This window comes from Polyodon spathula, chromosome 5, assembly GCF_017654505.1.
Source record: "Polyodon spathula isolate WHYD16114869_AA chromosome 5, ASM1765450v1, whole genome shotgun sequence".
Classification (NCBI taxonomy): Eukaryota; Metazoa; Chordata; class Actinopteri; order Acipenseriformes; family Polyodontidae; genus Polyodon; species Polyodon spathula.
Genome location: NC_054538.1, coordinates 35,836,977 through 35,860,687, shown reverse-complemented (window position 1 = coordinate 35,860,687; position 23,711 = coordinate 35,836,977). Strand labels below are relative to the sequence as shown.

Sequence of the window (23,711 nt, the reverse complement as noted above, 5' to 3'; positions counted from 1 at the left end):
TGCATGCAGGAAATAAAAATGTGCATTATAAATATCATATGGGAGATACTGAAATTGGAGAAGGAATCTATGAAAAAGACCTAGGAGTTTTTGTTGACTCAGAAATGTCTTCATCTAGACAATGTGGGGAAACTATAAAAAAGGCCAAAAAGATGCTCGGATACATTGTGAAAAGCGTTGAATTTAAATCAAGGGAAGTAATGTTAAAACTGTACAATGCATTAGCAAGACCTCATCTTGAATATTGTGTTCAGTTCTGGTCAGCTCGCTACAAAAAGGATATTGCTGCTAGAAAGAGTGCAAAGAAGAGCGACCAGAATTATCCCGGGTTTAAAAGGCATGTCATATGCAGACAAGCTAAAACAATTGAATCTATTCAGTCTTGAACAATGAAGACTACGCTGCAACCTAAATCAAACATTCAAAATTCTAAAAGGTATTGACAATGTCGACCCAAGGGCTTTTTCGACCTGAAAGAAGAAACAAGGACCAGGGGTCACAAATGGAGATTAGACAAAGGGGCATTCAGAACAGAAAATAGGGGGCACTTTTTTTTTACACAGAGAATCGTGAGGGTCTGGAATCAACTCCCCAGTAATGTTGTTGAAGCTGACACCCTGGGATCCTTCAAGAAGCTGCTTGATGAGATTCTGGGATCAATAAGCTAATAAGAACCAAACGAGCAAGATGGGCCGAATGGCCTCCTCTCGTTTGTAAACTTTCTTATGTTCTTATATCACATTGTCAAAAAGCAAAGCACATTCTGTATGAGTTTTGCATGTATCTAGACCTGTATGACAATAGCAAAGGTCTCATGTACTAGAAACTCAACATATTTCTAAATATGACAAAACATATATTTCAAGCCAAAAATATATCACGAAGAATACTGCATGCATTACTGATAATAGTATAATACTATGCAGACTTTCTTTACGTCGATCATGTACAAAAAATGCAAACGGCAATAACAGCAATCATAACCTCTGTGTAGGCTACCGTACAGTGCCAACAATCAAGATAATAAACAGTAGCACGGGAGCAAAACATATTTTATCTGTCTTGAATAAAATAACACCCCATTGTTGTAATCTCTGGAAGTTCGTTTGCCTCTTGGTTGCATTCAATACAATTTTGACTCTGCTGCCATAACGACCCGCTTCCAAACTGCCGGTTTCTTTCCCAACTTCCTGGATTCTGGGTCCTTCTGATGTGCATGTTGGGAGTTGTAGTTTTACTGGTTTGTGTTTCTCTTAGCTTTCTTGACGCACTTCATGCACATAAAACTACATTGTCATATTTGCAGCGCTTCTCACCTGCACAAACACAACATGGCACCTGCTGGTCGGGGTGTTGTTGTGCTTGCACTGTCACTGCTTTTTGCATGTCAACCGGCTTTTTCAACGGAATTTTTCTCTACGCTTACTTTCTTCAACAGTGATCTGCAGAAACATGGATGTAGCTCCTACTCCGACTGGGAAGACTACACAGCAGAATGCGGTGAGAGTTGTTTGTATGACTTTGTGCCACGTCCTAGTCTAACTCGCTGGAAGAGCCTGTTTCGGCACCCGGTGACAGGAGCGGTAGGTTAGTTAGGCCAGGATGGGGATGAATATTTGGGACAGGATCACATATATTTAATTTGTGTGTTGAAGTGTCTGTGTTTATATTTCAACTAACGATGTTTATTGTCTAGAGTCCCGCGTATCAGTCAATGAATGAAAAGTTGTCAAAATATGAAAAAGAGATACTGATTTAAAAATGGCTTGGATAAATTAAGTGTTGTGTTTGGCTGAACAAGATTACATGTCCGTGTGGTAATAATTGTCTTGCCGCACGGCTATGACATCATAGACCAACTTTCTTACCTTTACTACGCCTTAATAGTAACAATTATCTAAACAGTGTTTCTTTAAGGAAAAATGTCAACATACAACTGAAGCAGCATTTAAATTTTTTTCATCTCTGTCACTATTACAGAAAAATTGGCAAATATACTGTGGTATTTGTTTAGTCTGAAAACAGAAAATTTAGAGGCAAGTAGTCGCATTAACACTGTTCAAAAGCCATCTGAGAAATTACCACGCAAGTCTCACTCGGCATGTTGTTATTGTATGTCTCACCACTGTCCTCCGATTTCAGAAACATACTTAAAACAAAATTAAAATCTCCTGCTCTCTGCTGACACAACCGTTGGGCTTTTGTTAAACAAGGTCCGGTTCGGAATAGAATTCTGTGTGCTGGCCGCGTATGTGCTCCACATATCATCTAATGCTGGTTTACAATCAAGGGAGATCATGCCGATTACTGGCCATCGGTGTGAAAACAGCCTAAGAAATCATTGGTCAGCTTCTCTTGAAGACCTTAATGCCTGTGTAGGGTCATGGTGGAGAAGAACATATTTTGGAGAGGGGTTGATTTAGGCATTGCAGAGGTTCAGGTACCCTATTTCTCTTAGATAATGTAATGGTATACAGTGCTATTATTGAATAGTAGAGTTGGTACCATTCCATGTTTCTAAGTGAGCCTTAAATAAAAGCGGTTTAGCAGTTCTAAAATAAAAAGCTTCCAACAATTTTGGAGACATTTCAGGTTAAAAATGTTAAATATTTGACCAGGTAACCAGCGTAAATATGTGTTTTATATTGCACATTGCCAAAGAGAGTACTGACAGAAAGCCTTTAAATCTTTAGCTACAGTGATTGCTTAATGTTGGTTCTGGACAGACAACTAATATATGTTTACTTTTTTATTGGACCAAACTGAGAAACACAATGTGTGTACAAGCTTTTGGTACACACATGTCACTACATCACGTGAAAATGCTATACTCAAAAGTGGACTACACATTAAAATCTGAAATAATTAGTGTGCCCATTGTGAAATCCACCAAGAAAGCTGAAAACACCAAGACTGCCCAAAAGTGGATTGAGACAGTTAAAGACAAAACATAATTGAGGACCTTTGAACCTCTTCTACAAATTGGATTATAAGGGATACACATTTATTTGCCATTATCCTAATCCCCCTGGAATCTGGTAAATTAATGAGATTAATGTATTTTTCATATTAATTATTTTTATTTTTTTTCTTCACCCAATGTCTGATAACCTCCCAGGGCTTCCCTAACAGTCAGATGTGCCTCTGGCATAAACAAATACAGTACTCTCTAGTAACTTTAAAGAATCCAAAGATCACATGCTAATTAACAAAATGTGGCCATAGGTGAATTCCTTTTTTTAATTTATTTTTTCCCCAGAGTCTTCCATTTTGCAATTTGATGACTCAGACTGTGAAAATGGAGGAAATTCACGCTGTGCATCAGTTTTTTCCCTGGATACAGAGAAGATTCTGGTATGCGTTTCTTTATACAAAAGGGTACAAAATTATGGTTTCGCTCTGCAAAAAGTTGCAATTTCCTGACTTATTTTCATATCATTCAACAACCCAGACTTGCCAGAAATGATACTGTAACTGTAGTGCATAAACGTATGCATATATATATATATATATATATATATATATATATATATATATATATATATATATATATATACACACACACACATTTTATTTTTCTACAGAACTTACACATATCTTTACTTTAAAAGTTAAACGATGAAAGACAAACGCTATCAGTGTTATGTTGCATAGCACAGAAAATGTAACTTTTAGCAGTGAAATTAGCTTTTCATTTAGGCAGGTTAATACATTCTCACCTATTATCACACCTGTAGGAATTACTTTTTTTTTAAAATTTGTATAAGCATATCACAAGCCAGTGCAATCAGATTTGTATATTCTCTTTGACCACAAACTGGAAAAATCCTGTAGTGAGTTCCCACCACTAGTAAAGTTGACTGTTTAGGCCTGCTACGAAAGGTGATGTTATTATCTCTTTTCATTGTTACCACTACCAAATAATTTAAATTCAAATCTCCTAGACATCCACAGTTTCATTTATTATTCCAGATTTAACAATAATTGCCCTATTATCTTTTCTTTAGTACACAATTTGTCCATTGTGTCTGTTTATTTTAGAGAGGTATTTACAGTGATGATTTCCATTACACGAGAGTAGATGTTGAACTTCATGCTGATTTGAACTCGGCTCTCGCCAAGATAAGCACCAACTAAGACGTAGCTTTGCAGTAAACTAATGTGATCCATCTGCATCTCCATCCATTTGCGTTGTTTTCCATTTGATGATGTAGATATCATTCTGTCTGGTTTTGATTGCTGAAGTGTAATGCTGGCTGCAGGGATCAGCTCATTTTGCCTCCCCAGTGCATCACACAACAGCTGCGATGCTGGCTCCGGGGATCAACCCAATGTGGTCTCCCCAGCGCATCAGCATGACAACCGTCTGGATTGAGCTAAGTAGGGTACATCTCAGGGGTCTTCAAGTGGGCACCTTCCATCCTCGGTTTTTTGTTGACTAGCCCACGACACCTCAAGAGGGCTCAACAGTGATTCTGGCATCCCATCTTCACCCCCCTCCATCTTCCACTCAACTCAGCCCAGCTTACTTACCCGTACATCAGCGTTACTTTCTTTCTATTGTGCTTGAGATCCCCATCCAGAATCTTTCTGTCTCAACCACAGCCAGTTGGTGCTCCTTTCTGCTGCTTCAGATAAGTTCTTCACCAACGCAACTCTTGGCCACTGAACCCGACGTTGTTAACCAACATCTGTCTGCATCTTCCAGTCTCTAGCAGCTTCCAGTTGTCCTGGGCGAGGCTTGGTTTTAACACCTTTTCTTGGTGGTTGCTCTCCTGGATGGAGAAATATTGTCTTTTGTGTGTAATGCTTTGATGAAACTGGTGGCAATTTATTGGTCAGGTTACGCTTGTCTTCCAATGCTAAGGCCAAACATCGCATCACCTGGTCATGGCGCCAAGTAAACTGTCCTTGGCTAAGGCCCACCTTACATCCTGTCAAAATGTGCCTAATGTTGCAGGTGATGAACACAAAGGACATGAGGGATCCTCACCCACCCAGAGGTTTAGGTTCTGTGGTGATGGGAACATCATATGCTGATCTGATGAGGAAACTGATCCTGCTCTGTTCCATTCTCCATAGGTCTTGCCAGACGATCTTGCGTTATTCCACACTCCCATCTCATCCATTCTCCCTGCTTGGCCTGGGAAATGGCCTTTATACACCTGATTCTCTACCCCTGCTTTTGCACCTCATTGACTACCAGCTTCCTCCTTTGAGCTGGGGTTGCCTTATGCCATATAGGAACTGAACTGAACTGAACTGAGACCAAAACCTCCTTTTTAATGCTGAATTTGCCCCATAATATCTCAGATTCGAAAGGCAGCCTTAGCATCTTCCACAGCTTTCTTTGCCGTCCATTTTCCTCCAGTTTTCAACACAGGGGCTGCCTCCCTGACGCATTTGTCGCGTGAATCTACTAATGTAATTTCCAGTCGGACTTTGGTGCACTTAAACTCCTCGGTTAGAGCAGAGATTGGTAACTGCAGTATTCCTTTACCATAAAGTCCCACTGTGCTGAGGCAGCATGGAACTCCCAACCATTTCCTGACGTATGAACTGATTAAAGCTTCCAGCTTCTCAGCTGTTGTCAAGGAAACCTCGTACACAGTCAGTGGCCACAGCAGTCTTGGCAGTAGACCAAACTGAAAGCACCAGAGTTTCAGTTTGCCTGGTAAAGCGCTGCAGTCTATGCTCTTCAACCCTTCCACTGCTTGTTGCCTAACTTCTCCCACACGAACTGTGTCCTTTAGATCCCCGTCATACCATCTCCCTAGACTTTTCACTGGCTTCTCGGACACTGTTAGTATTGCCTCACCATTAATGTAGAACCTTTTATCTACTACTTTACCTTTTTAATTATAGAGATGCTCCTTGATTCAGTGGGCTTGAATTGCATTCGTGCCCATTCAATGCTATTGGTTAATTTGCCCAATAACAGATTAGTGCAGGCTACTGTTGTAGTCATTGTTGTCATGTCATCCATGTATGCTTGAATTGGCGGTAGTCGCATTCCAGAAGCCAAACACTCTCCTCCCACTACCCATTTTGATGCCATAATAATGACTTCCATTGCCATGGTAAAAGTCAGTGAAGAAATGGTACATCCTGCCATTATTCCAACTTCTAGGCATTGCCATGTAGTGCTGAATTCTTATTACACTGAATTGTACAATAGTTGTATAACAGTGTCAATGTTACCAGTGGGGAAAATAATGAAAAATAATACACCAATGGCCAGCTAAAAAATGGTTTGTTCTTCCTATGTGAATAGACTCTAGTTGAGGATGCACCCTGTAGTTACATATATTGCTGTATGTGACAAGTGTTTTGGTCTTTACTTTTTTAAAGGTGATGGATTTTTAATTAGAGAAAGTTAAGTAATGTGCTACTTCTGTTCTATTTCAGACTTCTGTCAATTTAAAAGGAAGTTCCATCTTAAAGTTAGAATTAAGCAGAGGTAAATTGTACATTCCATACGTTCATTGCCATTTTTACAATAATGGCCTCCAGGAATTACCAGAGATTAGAGACCAGTTCATCAAATTACTGCCAGAAACTGGTTGTTGACCTCTGCTAATTTACACTGTTGTGGTGTTATTGTTTAAGTTTTTGAAGTCTGCTTTTGATGTTCATGTCATAATAGCAGGAGTAAGCATTATTGGAATAGAAGACATGGCATCCAGAGTGGTCACATATTGTACCTATGATTCTTATTTGCTGCAGTGTTAGATTACTTAATGAGTCTGTTTGAAAAGTCTAAAATATGACTACAGTGTTTCGTGTTTTTGCTTGCAGAGCCAAGCAAAGCTACTAGCAGAGCACAGGAGATTACCTTTTGCAGTTGACAACCAGAATATGAATGAAGAGTTGGGTATGTATTTTATACAAGAGTTGGGTATGTATTTTATACATGGCTTTGCTTGCTCAGTGTTCAAAAATCTTTTTATGGTTATTACTTTAGAAAATATTTGTTTGCTGGTGTTACGGTAACTGTAAATTTATTTAAAATATGATTTTTGTGTCCGCTAAACTTTTATAAAGAAATGGTTTGAAATCGGCCAGCTTTGTGCAGCCAGTAAATTAGCAGTTCAATGTCCAAAGTATCAGCTTCAATGTTATTTGATCAAAATATTGAATACTGTTAGGCAGTGCAAGGGGACTTTGAATTCAAGAATGAAACATTATTTAAATCTTTTCCAAAAGGTATTTGGCAGAATAATGTAATCTTTATTATGTAGTACAACTACTTGGTTTGCAACTCATCTATCATTTAATACAGTATATTGAGTTGAAAAGACCATGAAAACCACTTAATTCTAGACTCTCCAGGTAATTGAATGAACTGCATATTGTAATCACAAATTGCACTCACTTTTTTTTTTTTTTTTCAGCCAATACCAATTGACAATTTCTTTCTTTTTTAACTTTATTAGCAATTGGTTATGTACTGATTGGAAGTGGTTTGTATGATGAAGCAGTAAAACATTTTTCATCACTCTTACAGGTATGTTTAATAAGCTGAATATGCCTTTAACAATAGTGTTGGTCAGTGATATTTTAAATAATCCTAGATGTCTTTGTTATGTCATTGGATGTCAATGTGAAATATTCAAGTAAAAAGAAAATTAAAAAAAACAAAACAACTTAATCTACAATGAAATGTCACGCTCAATGGGAAATCGTATAGGCTTGAAGTGATGTTTCATAGTGTTCCCCAGGACAAATCTGAGGCACATTTCAAGAGACTACACTGTTTACTTTACAATGTGTCTGATTGTTTGTTGTGTTTAATTGATGTAAAAATGCTGATTGTGCACCATTCCAGTGGGTTGGCCTGAACACATTTTAAACATAAAAACACTTATGATAGGTCTCCCATATATTGATGTAGATTTATTTGTATATTTATGTAGAGTTATGTGTATGTGAAATGAACACATAATATACAGGCATGTAGAATAGGGTGGATTTTATTAATTCTCTGCTTTTTTATTAATTTTTTTGGTGTAGGGGGATCCAGAGTTGGTTAGTGCTATTTATGGAAGAGGGGTTGCATATGGAAAGAAAGGTCTGCAGGTAACTATTTCCATGCAGCGTTGCAGTTTGCAGTCTGCAAAATGAAAATGTAAAAATAAGATCGCAGATTTGAATAATTTTAGCCTTGATTTCCTGCTCGAACTCACAGTGTTAAACTGGCATGTATGGTTTTCAATCAAGACCAAATTGAATAATAAAGTGTACAGCTTTTGGTTTGTTCTGCTGTACATTTCCTTGAATTACTGTACACCCCCTTCCTGCACCCACAGGATATTAAAAATGCTGACCTGGCTCTGTTTGAGCTGAGTCGAGTTATTACTCTTGCACCAAATCGGCCAGAGGTGTATGAGCAGCGAGCAGAGGTGAGTTTTCATCAGGATCAGCAATTGAAGTTTTAATATAGAATACTGGAGGTTATAAGTTATTTTTCTTTAAGCCTTTGGATACGACATTTAGTCACTGTAATAACTAACTTTAAAGACATTGTACCAGTGTGACTTTCATTACTGTTTTTGCTTTGCTTTTTATTGTTTGCTTTGTATAAGTAATTCTCTTTTCCTGTGGGTTGATGGGGTTTTACAGATTCTGTCTCCGTTGGGGCGAACCAACGAAGCATTAAATGACCTGACCAAAGCCATCCAGCTGCATCCGTCTGCTCGACTTTACAGTCACAGGGGTACTCTTAAATTTATATCTGAGGTGCGTAGTTTCTGCATAGTAGTTCTAGATCTAGATCCATTTCAGAAAATATCTGGATATCAGAAATAAAACTTCATGTTATCGATGGTCTCTGAGAATCTATACTTGTTCTCTAGTATTTTATTTAAAATAACTTAACTACATTGCAAACCACTGCAGTGTTGTGGAGCAGTTTGATTTTATGGTTTGCTTTTATGAGTAAAGAAAGAAAAGTAAAAGCTACACCCAAAAACATACTTAATACAAAGTCATATAAAATAGTAACATAAATATTCTATATTACCATTACATGACATTATTCTAGTATTTTTGTAATCTTTGGGAAAATAAATATTTTACTATATTTTAGTGTGTATTTGCATATTTATAACCAAAAATGCTGTAGTAATCAGATAACAGTCTCATTTGCAATCCACAGTGCCAGCACTTCAGATGAATATTATGAGCTCGTCCCACTTTTACATGACAGAATACTTGCATACTAACAGATCTTGCTAAACATTCCAATCTGTTCTTCAATCCAGCTGTATTCTGTCTAACATGTTCTAGGAATATGAATTGGCCTTGGAGGACTTCCAGCAGTCTCTAGCATTAAAGAAGAATCAGCCAATCACAATGCTGTATAAGGGCTATACTTTCTTCCACAGGGGAATGCTGAAGGTAAATCTGTTCATTAAACCTCGAAAGCAAATACCGCACACTTTGAACTATGTTTGAAATTCAGTTCACATCAGAATTTTATGAACCTTTGCCAACTTTGATTGTGGGTATCATCCAGTAAGTATTACTGTTTTGTGAGAACATTTGTTTTTGTCTGTGGTCATATCTATGAAAGACGTTCTCTCAAGGCAAATTTTCAGAGGGGAATACAATTGTTCTAGTTCCTTTCTGCATCCAAGTTGCTTCTTTCTAGTTTTATGGCATTATAATTGTTTTATTCACTCTGGAAAATGTGCCCTTTCACTTGGCTCAAAAAAGCACCAATTGCTGTCACATTTGATACAAAGATAAGTCCTGCTGTATGAGTCCCTCAGTCACCTTGGCTATGGGTAGGTATTGTCCAATACAAATGAACACTTTTGTGGCCACTTTTGTTTTAACCTCCCACGGTGTCTCAAACCATTAAAGATGCATCTGTCATCTATACTTATTTCAGTTTACAACTACTACTGGTTTCCCACATACTACAGTGTATTCCATCAGAGCTGCCATTTCCCTTAGACTGTACCACGAGTATGCTTTTTTTGTCCGCAGAAGTTCCAATGCCTTATCTCTGCTGTAGTACATTTGCATGTGTGAGGTGCTGATTTTCTCTGCATGCTACTAAGTGCTTTGTTTTTAGAGTGATTGATGGATTGATTGGTCCAGTATATTCATAAATAATATTACCATGTCTACGATGCATGAAGTACTAAAAGTTATAAACATTTGCTTCTGCTTTTAAGATCAGATTTCATTTGTGGAGCTGCTTACTTTAGACATGAGAAGTTACTGTAGGTTGTGGTGAAGTGTGATATTGTACCTCTAAAGGTTACAGGAAGTAATTATTGTCTTGTCTTTATTATCTGTCACAGGAAGCTATTGAAACATTCAAAGAAGCCCTCAAGCTTAAAACAGATTTCATAGATGCATACAAAAGTCTCGGCCAGGCCTACAGGTAAGAGTGAAAATGGAGTGTGTTCAAGAAAGAGAAAATGCTTTCTCTTTGCTGAGCAACAAGGACTGTGAAAGTTGGTGTAAAAAAATAAACTAAATAAGTAATAGTGCTGGGATAAACATTGCATTTTCATGTTCAGATGTTCGTTCAAGATTCACACACGTGAATATTCATTAATTTTCAAAATATTATCAAAGCAGTTATGTGTAAGGGTTACTTTCTACGAAGATTTGTTGATAATGGATGTTCTTTATATTGCGAACAGGGAGCTTGGCGATTTTGAAGCTGCCATGGAAAGCTTTCAGAAGGCTTTGATGTTAAATCAGAATCACATTCAGTCTCTTCAGCTCCGAGGAATTATGCTTTACCATCATGGCAGTCTGCAGGAAGCTTTAAGAAATTTCAAGGTAATTGGTGACAGACACAGAACTGAGTCAGGGCTTAACTTTTATTCAGGTTAAAGAAATTGAAACAGTTTTCTAGTTACATATTGTTAACATTTAAAAAATATCATCAAAACTGTCTTCTCAAGCTGGGCTGGCTCTTTACTATATAATTCACAAATTAACACTTTCAACAGATTTGGAAGTGACTGTCTAAATTATTTTTGTTATATCCTGTTAGTATTTGTAAATGGTTAGTTTTCAAACAGTAGATATGCTGAATAGCAATGCTTGAAGATTTGATGCTTATATTCTAGTCTTCATGAGTTCAAAACACACATAAGAATGTATCGTTTTATCACTGTTACTGCTGAGACCTTACTGTAGGTAACTTACACATTTTATATGTTCTACTTTTGCACTGTACTTTAACTGTAGTCTGTAAACCTCTATTTTACCTACATAATAAGCCAGCATCTGAAATCCTAACAGTCAATGAAATACTGTGTATTGAATTATGCGGTGCTTTTCTTTGTCCCATAGAGGTGTCTCCAGCTTGAACCTTACAATGAGGTTTGCCAGTACATGAAAGGCCTTAGCCATGTTGCCGTGGGCCAGTTTTATGAAGGCATTAAAGCTCAGACAAAAGTAATGTTAAATGACCCTTTGCCAGGCCAGAAAGCAAGCCCTGAATATCTCAAAGTAAAATACCTCAGAGGTGAGTTACGGTTTAGTTTTGAATGTTTATTACTAAATCTTTAAAAAAAATAAAATAATAATAATTTGTGTGACTTGGTCAGGACATTCTTTAGTTATGGAGAGTATTATAATCTGAGGCTATCTGTCTGTATGTCACTGATTTATGGTGGATCTGCTGTAGGTCACGGTGAACTTCTTTTTCGTGATACTTTAGCTCTAATTTTGAATTTGCTGCTATATAATGTTTCTAACGTGTTTATTTATTTATTTATTTATTTTTTGTAGAATACTCTCGCTATTTGCATGCACATCTTGACACCCCAGTCACAGAATACAATGTTGATCTGGATCTTCCTGGAAACTTCAAGAACCACTGGGCTAAAAACCTTCCTTTTCTAATTGAAGAGTATGAGGAGCAGCCCGGATTGCAGCCTCATATTAAGTGAGTTTTCAGGGACTGGGAGAATAGTGTTCAGTCCTCAGTCAGTAGTGCCTCATGACATAGTCAAGGGCCAGCTGCTTTTTAGTTAAAACATAAGTTGTACTTAAGTGGAAGAATATTGCCAAGGTTTAATGTGTCATCATGGTGATAATGTGTTGTTTTAATGTGTTTTCAGCCATATGTGCCCTCTATGCTAAAAGAAACGTCTTTTTGAGAGGAAATATGTATATTTGTCATTGACCTCCCCTATAGTTTCAGTAAAATGGCACAGCATGTGTTAAATTAAAGGTTACTGGGTACAAATATTTATATACTGAAAACACACACACATATATATATATATATATATATATATATATAAATGTGGGTGCTGTCTGTATAGGAAGTACCCCAGCCGATAACGGTTTACTTCTTGTTGTTTAAGGGATGTTCTACCTCAGAATTTCAAAAGCTATAACCCAGAAATTCAGAAGCTGATTTGCACTGCAGATTACCTAGGTGCCCTTATGCAATATGATACACCAGGATTCCTTCCCAATCACAGAATACACAGAGGTAGGTGGAAACTCAGAAATGTGGGGAACTGTTAATAAAACAACGTCAGTAAAAGAAAAAAGTCATATTTGGTTATATTTGACCAAGTGACAACCCTACAACCATGATGCCAGGAAAATATGATTTCAGTTTGTTTGTTTTTTTTTTTGCTTAATTTCAGTGGGTTTATTTTGTAAACCATTAACATCACACAGCTGTGCTTGTGTGTCATTATGAATTTAATAAGGAAGATTTCTTTTTTTTTTTTAATGGAAGTCTGTTAAACCACAAGTGTAACTTGTCTGTAAATTATTGATCTGTAGCCATGGGACTAGCAACATTAGAAGTGATGCAGGCCATTCAGCGAACATGGAGTAATTCTAAAGTGCGTATCAATGGCAAAACGAGACAAATGCAGTGGAGAGATATGTTTGACATTGCAGTTAAATGGAGAAGGTACGTTTGTACGTTAACTTTCCTTTATACTGCACATGGTGAACTTTTGTTTTCCTTTAAACTACCAAAGTCAATACTAACCAATTCTAAAACGTGAATTTTCAAAATAATCTATCGCTGCCCCATGTGCATTCACTTTCTCAACAGCTCTTATCTCATAAACCATTCGAGATGCCAACTTTAATATTTTCAGTGGTTGCCAGTTTTTTGCTCATGTGACACTTTGATTTCCGGATGACAAAGACCAAAAGCTTTGAGATATTGGATTCACAGTCAGTACACAACTTAATTCTATGATTCTGTAGGTCATGTAATTGGATCGACAGTAACCGTTTTGTGGCAGTAATTGTGTTGTCTCTTGTTATAGGATTGCAGACCCTGACCAGCCAGTGCTGTGGCTGGACCAGATGCAAGCAAGCATCAGTCGAGGCTTCAACAATCATATCAATCTAATCAGGTACAAAAAGGCCTTTTGGTGGGAAAATTAAACATAAAAATAGAAAAATAGCCAGCTACTTGTACGGTATGAGTTAGTCATGACATTTTCCTTGTTAATTTTACTGGAAAGTGACATTTGCTAATGAACTGGTTGTCCTTCAGTCTCATTTGAGTAAGATGATGATGAGTGCTATAACTGTGTTTTTTAATTGTTATTCTTGAATATTACTGAAAATAAATTACATTTGTTCCCTTTGTTCACAGGGGACAAATAATCAATATACGTTATTTGGCATATTTTGATAAAATCCTTAGCTTCATCAAAGACAGAATCCTTGTTTATCACGGGTAAGTGACCATTTCCCACTAACATGTAAAAGTAGTTGAGTCTTGAATTGATCTTGTGGCTCTTGGTTCTTTCTTTAGTTAGGGCATATTGTCTAAATAGTAACCTTTTAAATAGTGCCTAAGACTTGACACTAGGAGTTTGCAATATAAATTAATTGCTCTAAAGAATACTATGGGTGAGAATTAAGGATGGGGGAGGAAAATTAATCCGTGAAGACATATGCTTGAGTTTCCTTACAGCTGTTCTGAATTTGTCTTCCTGGTAATATGTCTTGCACATCCTTTCATTCTTGCAGAGCCTATAACCCAAGAGGCCTTCTAGAAGTAAGACAGGCCTTGGATGATGTTAATAAAGTTGAAGACCTTCTTCCCATAATGAAGGTAAATTAGTTAATACATTCATGATAGTAATTGGGCATGGTTAGGGCTGTGTTTTATTCATGGTAAAAAAAAAATGGCTTCATGGCACTTCGGTCTAAAAATAGATATTTCACGATTTCAACATATTTATTAAAGCAGAAAAAACAGCCTTGTCAGATTCTAATTGATTGTTATACAACAAATGTAATCAAATACTGCCTTAAACAACAGTAAATGCAAAATTTCAGAATATTTAGTTTTTATGTCCACCTTTTAACGACATTTCTATTTTCACCAAATTGTCAAAAAAAAAACCCCATAAATAATAATAACAATGTCACCAGACTTGTGAAATATCCCTTTCTTTTACTGGACAGAGTGATCTTTAGCAGAAATATATATTTTTTGATGCAGCTGGTGTCTTTTTCATTGAAGATATTTCAAGCTCTGTGCAATTTCAATCATTTACCGGAAACAAACTAAACCAGCTTCCAGGTTCCTAAATGTGACAGGCAGTGTGTACGTTTGCTGGGATTTTCACAGGGAACTACGTGTTATGTGGTATTGACTACATTTCACAGAAATTGTGTAATCCAGGATAATCGTTAAAAAAAATTCATTGGTTAAGCAGAATGATCCATAACATCCAATAATGTGCAAGAGTGAGACAAATGATCATTAACATAAACTAATAGAAAGCAAGCATTTTTGCAGCTGCACATTGATTTTAATATGTTGAACATACACTGGCAAATACATGCGCCAACCTGTCATCTGAACAAATAAACAGTAATGTATGCAATTAGAAATCTCTAAGAAATCTGTATAAGTATTGCATTGTAGTTCTATAGTTCATTGTTCTCTTTTAAATATAAATCATATTTTCCCCTATTTTGTATATAAAGCAGTTTAACAGCAAAACCAGAGATGGATTTACAGTGAACACAAAGGTACCCAGTTTAAACGAGCCAGGAAAGGAATATGATGGATCTACAATAACTATTACGGGAGACAGGTAAATTCAGTTACTGTGAATAGTTTTCAGTCTATACTATATATATATATATATATATATAATGTATCTGAAAGGTGTTCGACATTTTGCTAGTTTGTGTTTATAATAATGTCCCGTTACCAGATGTAAAACATTTTTTTACAGTAACCAAGCTTGTCATTTTCCCTTTTCAATTAAAAAAAAGGCTTGTGAAGTATGCTTTTTCACATAAAATACTTAGAAGTAAACTGACAGAAAGAAATCCAAAAATTGACGAGTGTAGTTTTTGTTTCCAAATTGTTCTTCGACATTAACTTGATATTCCTGGTTCTGTAATATCCAGGGAAAGGGTGCTCTGCTGCACTCTGCCTTCACACATGCAGCCTGTGTATATGTGAATGCGCAGATGCTGTTTCTGCTTTACTACTGTGCTTTCTGCTATGGTCACAAACAAAAATACATCAAGTGCATTTTTTTTTTTTTAATGGAAGGACAGACCACATGTTATGCTGGGTTTTGTTCTTTTTAAACAGAGTTGGAAGCATGTTGTTTTCTGTGGAAACACAGACAACAGAAGAAAGGACACAGCAGTATCAGTTGGAGATTGAATCTCTGTACAAGGATCTGACTACAAAAGGAAAGGCACTAATGCTGTCTACTGAGCTTGGGGTAAATATTTATTTTTTATATTTTCTTTGTCTCCTTTGAGGTCTCCTTTCATAGGACCTATATATATATATTAAATTATATATATATATATGCGATATATATATATATATATATATATATATATATATATATATATATATATATATATATAACATACACACACACACAGTGCCTATAGAAAGTCTACACCCTCACATTTTGTTGTGTCAGTGCTTCAGAGTTTCATGCATTTAAATGAAGGATTTCCACTTATCTACACACCATACTCCACACTGTTAAGGGGAAATAAGTTTTTTTTATTGAGAAAGTTATATATTAAAAATACAAAACTGAAAGATCATAATTGGATAAGTCTCCACCCCCCTGAGTTAATACTTGGTAGAAGCACCTTTGGCAGCAATTACAGCTGTGAGTCTGTTGGGATAAGTCTCTACCAACTTTGCACACCTAGATTTGGCAATATTTGACTAGTCTTGTGTACAAAACTGTTCACGCTCTTTCAAGTTCCTTGGGGAGCTTTGCTGGACAGCAGTCTTCAAGTCATGCCACAAATTTTCGATTGGATTTAGGTCGGGGCTCTGACTGGGCCACTCAAGGACATTTACCTTTTTGTTCCTTAGCCACTCCAATGTAGCTTTGGTTGTATGCTTTGGGCTGTTGTCATGCTGAAAGGTGAACTTCCATCCCAGTTTCAGGTTTCTTGCAGGGGGCAGCAGGTTTTCCTCAAGGACTTCTCTGTTCTTTGCTCCATTCATTTTCCCTTCTATCCTGACAAGTGCCCCAGTTCCTGCCAATAAGAAACATGCCCATAACATGATGCTGCCACCACCATGCTTCACTGTAGGGAAGGTGTTCTTTGGGTGATGTGCTGTGTTGGGCTTGTGCCAAACATAACGTTTTGCATTTTAGTTTCGTCAGACCACAAAACTTTTTGCCACATGGCTACAGAATCTCCTGAATGTTTTTTTGCATACTTCAAAACGGGATTCAATGTGGGCTTTCTTCTTGCCACCCTACCATGCAGGCTACATTTGTGGAGTGCTTGGGATATTGTTGTCACATGCACACTTTGACCAGTCTTGGCCATAAAGCCTGTAGCTCTTGCAAAGTTGCAATTGACCTCTTGGTAGCCTCTCTGATCAGTCTCCTTCTTGCTCGGTCATCCAGTTTGGAGGGACGGCCTGATCTAGGCAAGGTCTTGGTGGTGCCGTAAGCCTTCCACTAATAAACATCTTGACCATGTTCCAAGGGATATTCGTGGCCTTTGATATTTTTTTATACCCATCCCCTGATCTGTGCCTTTCAACAACTTTGTCCCGGAGTTCTTTTGAAAGCGCCTTGGTGCTCATGGTTGAGTCTTTGCTTTGAAATGCACTACCCACCAGTTCCTAAAGGAAATGCTGAATTTATCCTGAAATCATGTGAATCACTACAATTTAACACAGGTGGGGTCACTTAACTTGGTGTGTGATTTTGAAGGTGATTGGTTACACCTGAGCTCATTTAGGATTGCTATTACAAGGGGGGGTGGACATTTATCCAACCAAGCCATTTCAGTTTTTATTTTAATTTAAATTTCTAGAATATTTTTTTCACTTGGAAGTTGTGGAGTAGGATGTGTAGATAAATGAAAAAAAAAAAAAAAAAAAAAAAAAGCATTTTAATTCCAGGCTATAAGGCAACAAAAGGTGAAAATTATGAAAGGGTGTGTAGACTTTCTATAGGCACTGAAGTTTCTTACCAAAAAGATAAAATAAGTAGCCTTTATTTAAAAATAAATAAACAAATTAAATTTAAGATAAAATAATGTGGAGCACATTAAGTAAGTGTGCTTCCTCCTTTGAATGAAATACTTCCTTGGCAGAGTTTGCAAATTCAGTTTTTTCCTGCTTGGTAAAGAAATTCCACCTAATGCTTTGCTTGGATGTCATTGTTATGTATTCACAGGACAGAATTTACAGATCAGAAACGGCACTTTATTGTTACAACCAAACAGATGCACATGTCCCACTAACTCTTTTGCGACTGCTGTCAAAACCCAGCTGGTTCAATTTACAGTAGCTGTTGCAACAATACATAACGTAATAGTGATGCTGTACCACTGCATTACTTAACTGAACATAACAGCCATGTTAACGACAACAGCAGAATATGGCTAATATGTCGCAAAGAATCTTGCAGCATGAAGCTCATTTAACATTAATAACTATATTTAAGTGGAGAAGATTATTATTATTATTATTATTATTATTATTATTATTATTATTATTTTTTTTTTTCGACATTTCCAATACTGAAAATTACACTAGTCTACAGATCAGAAGTGACTAGTCTTCACTGATGTGTACTATGATATATTTAAATTTATATCGTGCACGTGAAAACAGTAATGGGTTTTTACCCAAAAAAGATCACGTATTTTTCTAAAAGATGGGGCATACCCAGTTCCAGATTTTCTACCCGTGTCAACTATCTTATATATATATATATATATATATATATATATATATATATATAGACACACACACACACACACACACACACACACACACACACACACACACACACACACACACACACACACACCACACGAGTGGCTCTCAAAAGTATTTTCATAAGCCCGGGAAAGTACTTTTCCACATTTTATTAATCATTTTCCATATTTATTTTCTGTTTTGTATTTGTAATTAATTTAGAACAATTTGTAGATTTTATTTATTTGTGTTGATCTGTGGCAAAAACTCATAATTAAATCAATTTTGATTCCATGTTGAAACACAAAAAAATGTGGAAAAGTCCAAGGGGGGTAAATACTTTTGAGAGCCACTGTGTGTGTGTGTGTGTGTGTGTGTGTGTGTGTGTGTGTGTGTGTGTGTGTGTGTGTGTGTATATATATATATATATATATATATATATATATATATATATTATATATATATATATATATATATATATTAGCTCAAAGAGCCAGCTGCCCAACGTTTTGATATGTTGTACATGTCTTTCTCAAGGGAGCATGTATTATATATTATTATATGCATATATATTAGTGCTGGGATAAATATTTTAATATTCTAACAAATATATTTTGACATATATTCAGATGCAAAAATCAGATGCTTGTATTCGCTACAAATGACAAAAATTCCTTACGCTTATTTACTGCCTCACCAGATATTGCGCCATAGTTTAAAAAATGGCAAATGAAAAAAAGAGCTCCGTGTGATATGTGAGATTTAATATTAAAAAAACAAAACAAAAAAAAAAACACAGGATCAACACAGCAGCTCTTGAGCCTCTATTTTAAAAGTTTTCGACAGCAATGGAAAAGCCATCTGCCTCAAAGCATTGTGCTTCTTATAGCGCGAGTCAGAATCTAACAGGCAAGCACTTCATTCTGAAATGCCTAACTTGCTGGAAATGTTGTGTAGTGATTTTTATATAGATTGTATATATTATATATTATATATATATTTTTGTTTGTTGAATGTAATAAACGAGAACCAAAATGGTGAGTTTTTCCCCCCCTTAAAAAAAAATAAACTTTTCACAAATTTCAACTTATTTGTTTGTTTAAAATTTAATACTCGGTTATAGGTTTACACTTTTGAGGACAATAGCAAATGGGTGTGTGTTCGTCCAGCACTATATATATATATATATATATCTATATATATATATTATAATAAAAAATTTTAGGTACAGTACACCCTCACTATAATGCCTTCATTATAACAAACCAGGCTCCTGGACCGCAAATTAAAAAAAAAAAAAAAAAAAAGATACTATAAACACATACTGTCAATATAACACATGGGATGCCACCTCAGCAGTGAAGTCAACTCTTTTGTCTTGATAAAAAGTGTGCACTGTGTAACTACACAGAAATGAAAATCATTTTATGTTGCAACAAAGCTGGAAACTATATTAAAAAGGCATATCTCTGCCGTGAGTATAGGTTTTCAAAAAGCACAAGCTTGTTCAGCAACCATGCAGCAAAGCAACGTTGATTTAAAGAAAGAAACAACAACAAAAACAAAAAACCTTGAAGATCTGATGAACTTTCCATGTTAGGTTGATTTGGAATAAAAACTCAGTTTGGATTCTTGCATGTTGGATTAAGATTTGGTGCACTTAGAAACGATTCATGTCAGATTGATTTTTGAATAAAAATTCAGCTTAAATTCGGGAATGAGAAGAACAAGTACATGTAATTCTACTTTTATTCACAATCTCATCTCACTAACTGTTACTTCAACAGTTTATCGTTCATTTTGATTGTCCTTTTTACTATAACGAACCCCACGATATAACGAACAAAAGGCTTGGACCACAACAATTTCTAAACGTATATACACTTTTCTATTAAATCATGCTGATGTACACAGACCATTTAACTCATATGTCAGAAACTGTTTGAGATGGGGACTTCATATTTGCAGAGGCAACCTAAATTTGTTGCTGATCATGACTGACCCCTGACCTAATATGGCTGCCATAATAAGATTGAGTGTCTTTTTAGTTTTCTGCTGTATAGAGACTGTACACGTTGAGTTACTCTCCTAATGTTAGGTACACAGCTATTTTCATACCTGACTTCCATTACCAGTGTTGAGTAAAAATGTAACATTTAACTGATGCACTGTTTTAACCTCTCACACACACACACACACACACACACACACACACACACACATTGAAATAGTAAATATGTGTTATAAGTGGTACACTGCTGTGTTCTATGATTCCTTCAATGAAGTTCTATTACATGTGGTGTCCAGTAAGAATGAACTATTTCACTGCAACATTTTTTCAACCTAACCTCACTCACTGTTTTTTTTTTTTTTTTTTCCCCTCCCCATACAGGATGCAGAGGCTGTATGCAATTTAATCCTTTCACTGGTTTATTACTTTTATAATTTAATGCCTCTCTCTAGAGGTTCCAGGTATGTTAGATTTCCAAGCCTTTGATTACAACAATTAAAAATTTAGCCACTGTATGTAACTTCTGTGAAAGATTTTGATCTGTGTGAAGATGCTGTCATTACTGTTGATCTACCTGGGAGTATTTATGTTAGTTACAGTTGTCAGTGACACCAAACAGGGAGGGTAGCCCACTGACAAAATACCAGCATCTTGGGCTTTAGATGCAATTACTTTAATAACATACTGTTTCCTTTGTGTTTTCTGTTGACAGTGTGGTAGCTTATTCTGTGGTTATGGGTGCATTGATGGCTAGTGGGAAGGAGGTAATGGGAAGAATACCCAAAGGAAAGGTAAGCTAGTCTCTTAACCCTTTAAGGACAGAGATCATGTTAACACGATCATACTGAAATGGGCTTCTAGGACCATGATCATGTAAAATAAAAAATAAATAAATAAAGTACTTTTTTAGACTTAAAGGGCCACCTTACTTTGCAGTGCAGGTTTGTAACACACATCAATGGATAGGGGAGGGACTGACATTCAGCAATTAGAAAAAGGGAAAACACTGTAAAGCTGATATATTTGACTTACAATTACATCAGAACATGTATTCCGTCTCCATGTAACATATCTTTTACAACATTTATAAATATGAAGAAAAGTGGATATAAGCATATACTATTTCATGAACTACATGTATTTTTTCCTTATTACTGATAATAATGAAATGAGTAACTTTGTTTTATTAATAAAATATTTATTTTGAGATAATCGAGAGTATTGTTCATTATTGCTTATAAAGACCCTGAGTATAAACGTGTATTATGTCAGTGCAATCCCTCAGGTGAAACAATGTCTTGTAATTTGCCCAAACATTAATATCTTTCAGCAAAACTTTCAGGAAGTATTGTAAGGTCGCACGGGTTATAGAAGAACACATTTTTATACATGTATCTCTAAGCAGAATACATTTTAAAAAATTCCTTAACTTTAAAAAAAAAAAAAAAAAATGTTTGTATGGTTTCTGAAGTACTTTATAATGTTCCACAGAGTATTCTGAAAAACAGGACACAATTTGTAAGGTGCAACTAAAAAAATGATTTTTACTGAATTTTCATAGGAAGAGAGTCAGATACAGCCAAAAAAACACCTGATCTTAGGGGAGCATCCTACTGAAAAATGCTTGGCCCTGAAAGGGTTAAATGGACCATTAAAAAAAAATATTTAATAGAGGGTTTGAATTCACAAGTTTGATTGTTGTAGAGGACAAGCAACTAAAACACAGATGATCTAATAGAATTGGCATCTTTGTTGACTTCTTTGGTTTGAATTGCATTAGCATAGAACATGTGTGTTTTTAAAAAATGCTTACATTTTGTTTTCAGCTGGTTGATTTTGAAGCCATGACAACATCTAGCCCTGAGGCCTTTGGCAAAATTTCAAAAAGCTGGATGGATCTGAAAAGGTAATTCTGTTACTGTTGTAGTTTGATTTATTATCTGTCTACTGTTACAAACGTACGTATGTCACACATGCATTCTTGCAAGTACATACTGTGGTTGGAAGTCACGGCGGTCTATTTTGTGGGGTGTATGTTATAATTTTTTTTTTTTTTTCTTGCACATAAAGGCCTATGTACAGACATACGTTTATGTTATCTGTACTCCTTTTTTATTTTAAAAGAACTTGTACCCATGTTTACTCTGGGAACTAAAACAATTATACCTGGAGCAAAGCACTGCTGCCTATCACTTTATGAAGTATGTGCATATTAATATCTGCCATCTACTAACAAAAACTGTCTCAAACTTAAAAGATTTTCTTATTTTTTTTTTTTTTTAAAAAGCCTTCCAGACTGGTACCAAAGTCTTCCGTCTGTAGCAGAAACGTTTCCAACAACAAGAACAATGATCGAGGTTCTGAACACAGACTCCACTTCTCAGTGCCCTAAAAAATCCTAACAATAGATAATGCAGTAGTGAAGGACCGTCGCTTTACACACACTGCCTTCTCAGAATCCACGGAGCTTCCATCTCATGGGAAAATGTTAGGCTTAGTAAGAGGTAATAGGAAAACCCCTTGCAATACAACGTATCATAAGTATACATTTTAAGAAGGTAAATTTGCCCATTCCTTCACTGTAATGGTTCTACACATACATCACATACATCCAGGTCCTTTGTAGTCAATTACTGAATATACCTTATTAAACCTCAGTTGACTCTATTCTGGTTCAGTGCCACATAGGGGCTTCCATCTATTCTGAGCAGAAAGTGCATCTAAAGATATTTTAGCCATGGGTGTAAATTAATGTCTTTTGCTACTTTTTGATATTCTTTGATTTAAAAAAAAAAAATGGAATACTACAATTCTAGTAGGCACATTCGAGTCTTTGCCACATTGGAGTTTTCCCTAATTATTTTGCAAATTGACTGAAACAGATCATTAGAATGGATAAGAACAAGAAATGGCAAGGAGTGTCCTCAAGTACAATAATTCCCATATTTGCACTTTTCAAAAACTGTAGTTTTATTTTGTATGTTTTGAATTAGGAAATATGCCACTAACATCAGACATGTTCAGGGACAACAACTATGTTTAACTGTGAACAGGACAACACAATGTGCAGCTATTTCTTCATTACGCTAATGTTTGTGGGGGATAAAAGAAACAAAAAAAAAGTGATAACATCAGTTATCTCAAGTAGTACTTGTGCATTTTTATCATGTACTTTGTATTGTTCAAATCAGTGTCGTTGCTGTTTGGCAGAAAATTTGCACTATGTGAGTTCACATTTTACAGAGAATGATATTTTCTGTACAAGTTAATGTAGTTGGGGAAAATAACAGTTTGTCACTGGCCCACGACCTTATCTTGGGGGGTGGGGGGAAGTGTTTCAAGAGAATTAGTTCATCTGTGGTCAATAAAATGTTTTACAATGCATTTGTACTGTCCTTTCTTTTTGTTATGGGAAATAATGAGGTTGGAAGTCAGCTTAGGGTTTGAAATACTACCAACATTTTAGAGTAATGTAGCTAAATGCTCAACCAACTACAGTAATCCAAG

At 36.0% G+C, this 23,711-nt stretch overlaps 1 protein-coding gene across 5 annotated transcripts; it reads left to right on the top strand.

Annotated features, from left to right (window-relative positions):
• The first annotated feature begins 1,292 nt into the window (after positions 1 to 1,292).
• Positions 1,293 to 23,597, top strand: LOC121315908 (tetratricopeptide repeat protein 13-like). 5 transcript variants are annotated; one of them, XM_041250502.1, is made up of 23 exons: positions 1,294 to 1,500; positions 3,260 to 3,354; positions 6,799 to 6,898; positions 7,437 to 7,507; positions 8,014 to 8,079; positions 8,310 to 8,402; positions 8,623 to 8,739; positions 9,289 to 9,399; positions 10,314 to 10,396; positions 10,662 to 10,803; positions 11,323 to 11,497; positions 11,764 to 11,920; positions 12,345 to 12,475; positions 12,778 to 12,910; positions 13,278 to 13,367; positions 13,613 to 13,696; positions 13,993 to 14,077; positions 14,965 to 15,071; positions 15,584 to 15,719; positions 20,586 to 20,665; positions 20,917 to 20,995; positions 22,031 to 22,110; positions 22,492 to 23,597. In XM_041250502.1, the coding sequence occupies exons 1-23, from the start codon at positions 1,332 to 1,334 to the stop codon at positions 22,604 to 22,606; spliced, it is 2,499 nt and encodes an 832-aa protein (XP_041106436.1). In that variant the 5' UTR covers positions 1,294 to 1,331; the 3' UTR covers positions 22,607 to 23,597. The 5 variants fall into 5 exon arrangements, with proteins under 5 accessions (XP_041106440.1, XP_041106436.1, XP_041106435.1 ...); XM_041250501.1 differs by having other exon boundaries at positions 14,962 to 15,071; XM_041250505.1 differs by having other exon boundaries at positions 1,296 to 1,500; positions 6,799 to 6,874.
• Positions 23,598 to 23,711: the final 114 nt, after the last annotated feature.

What these genes read in the sequence shown, in the direction of transcription:
- LOC121315908 (XM_041250501.1), top strand. Translation starts at nt 1,332, where the DNA reads ATGGCACCTGCTGGTCGGGGTGTTGTTGTGCTTGCACTGTCACTGCTT. An exon ending in GTATTTTATACAAGAGTTGG is followed by an intron (nt 6,899 to 7,436) that starts GTATGTATTTTA and finishes TAACTTTATTAG; the next exon opens with CAATTGGTTATGTACTGATT. An exon ending in AATCATATCAATCTAATCAG is followed by an intron (nt 13,368 to 13,612) that starts GTACAAAAAGGC and finishes CTTTGTTCACAG; the next exon opens with GGGACAAATAATCAATATAC.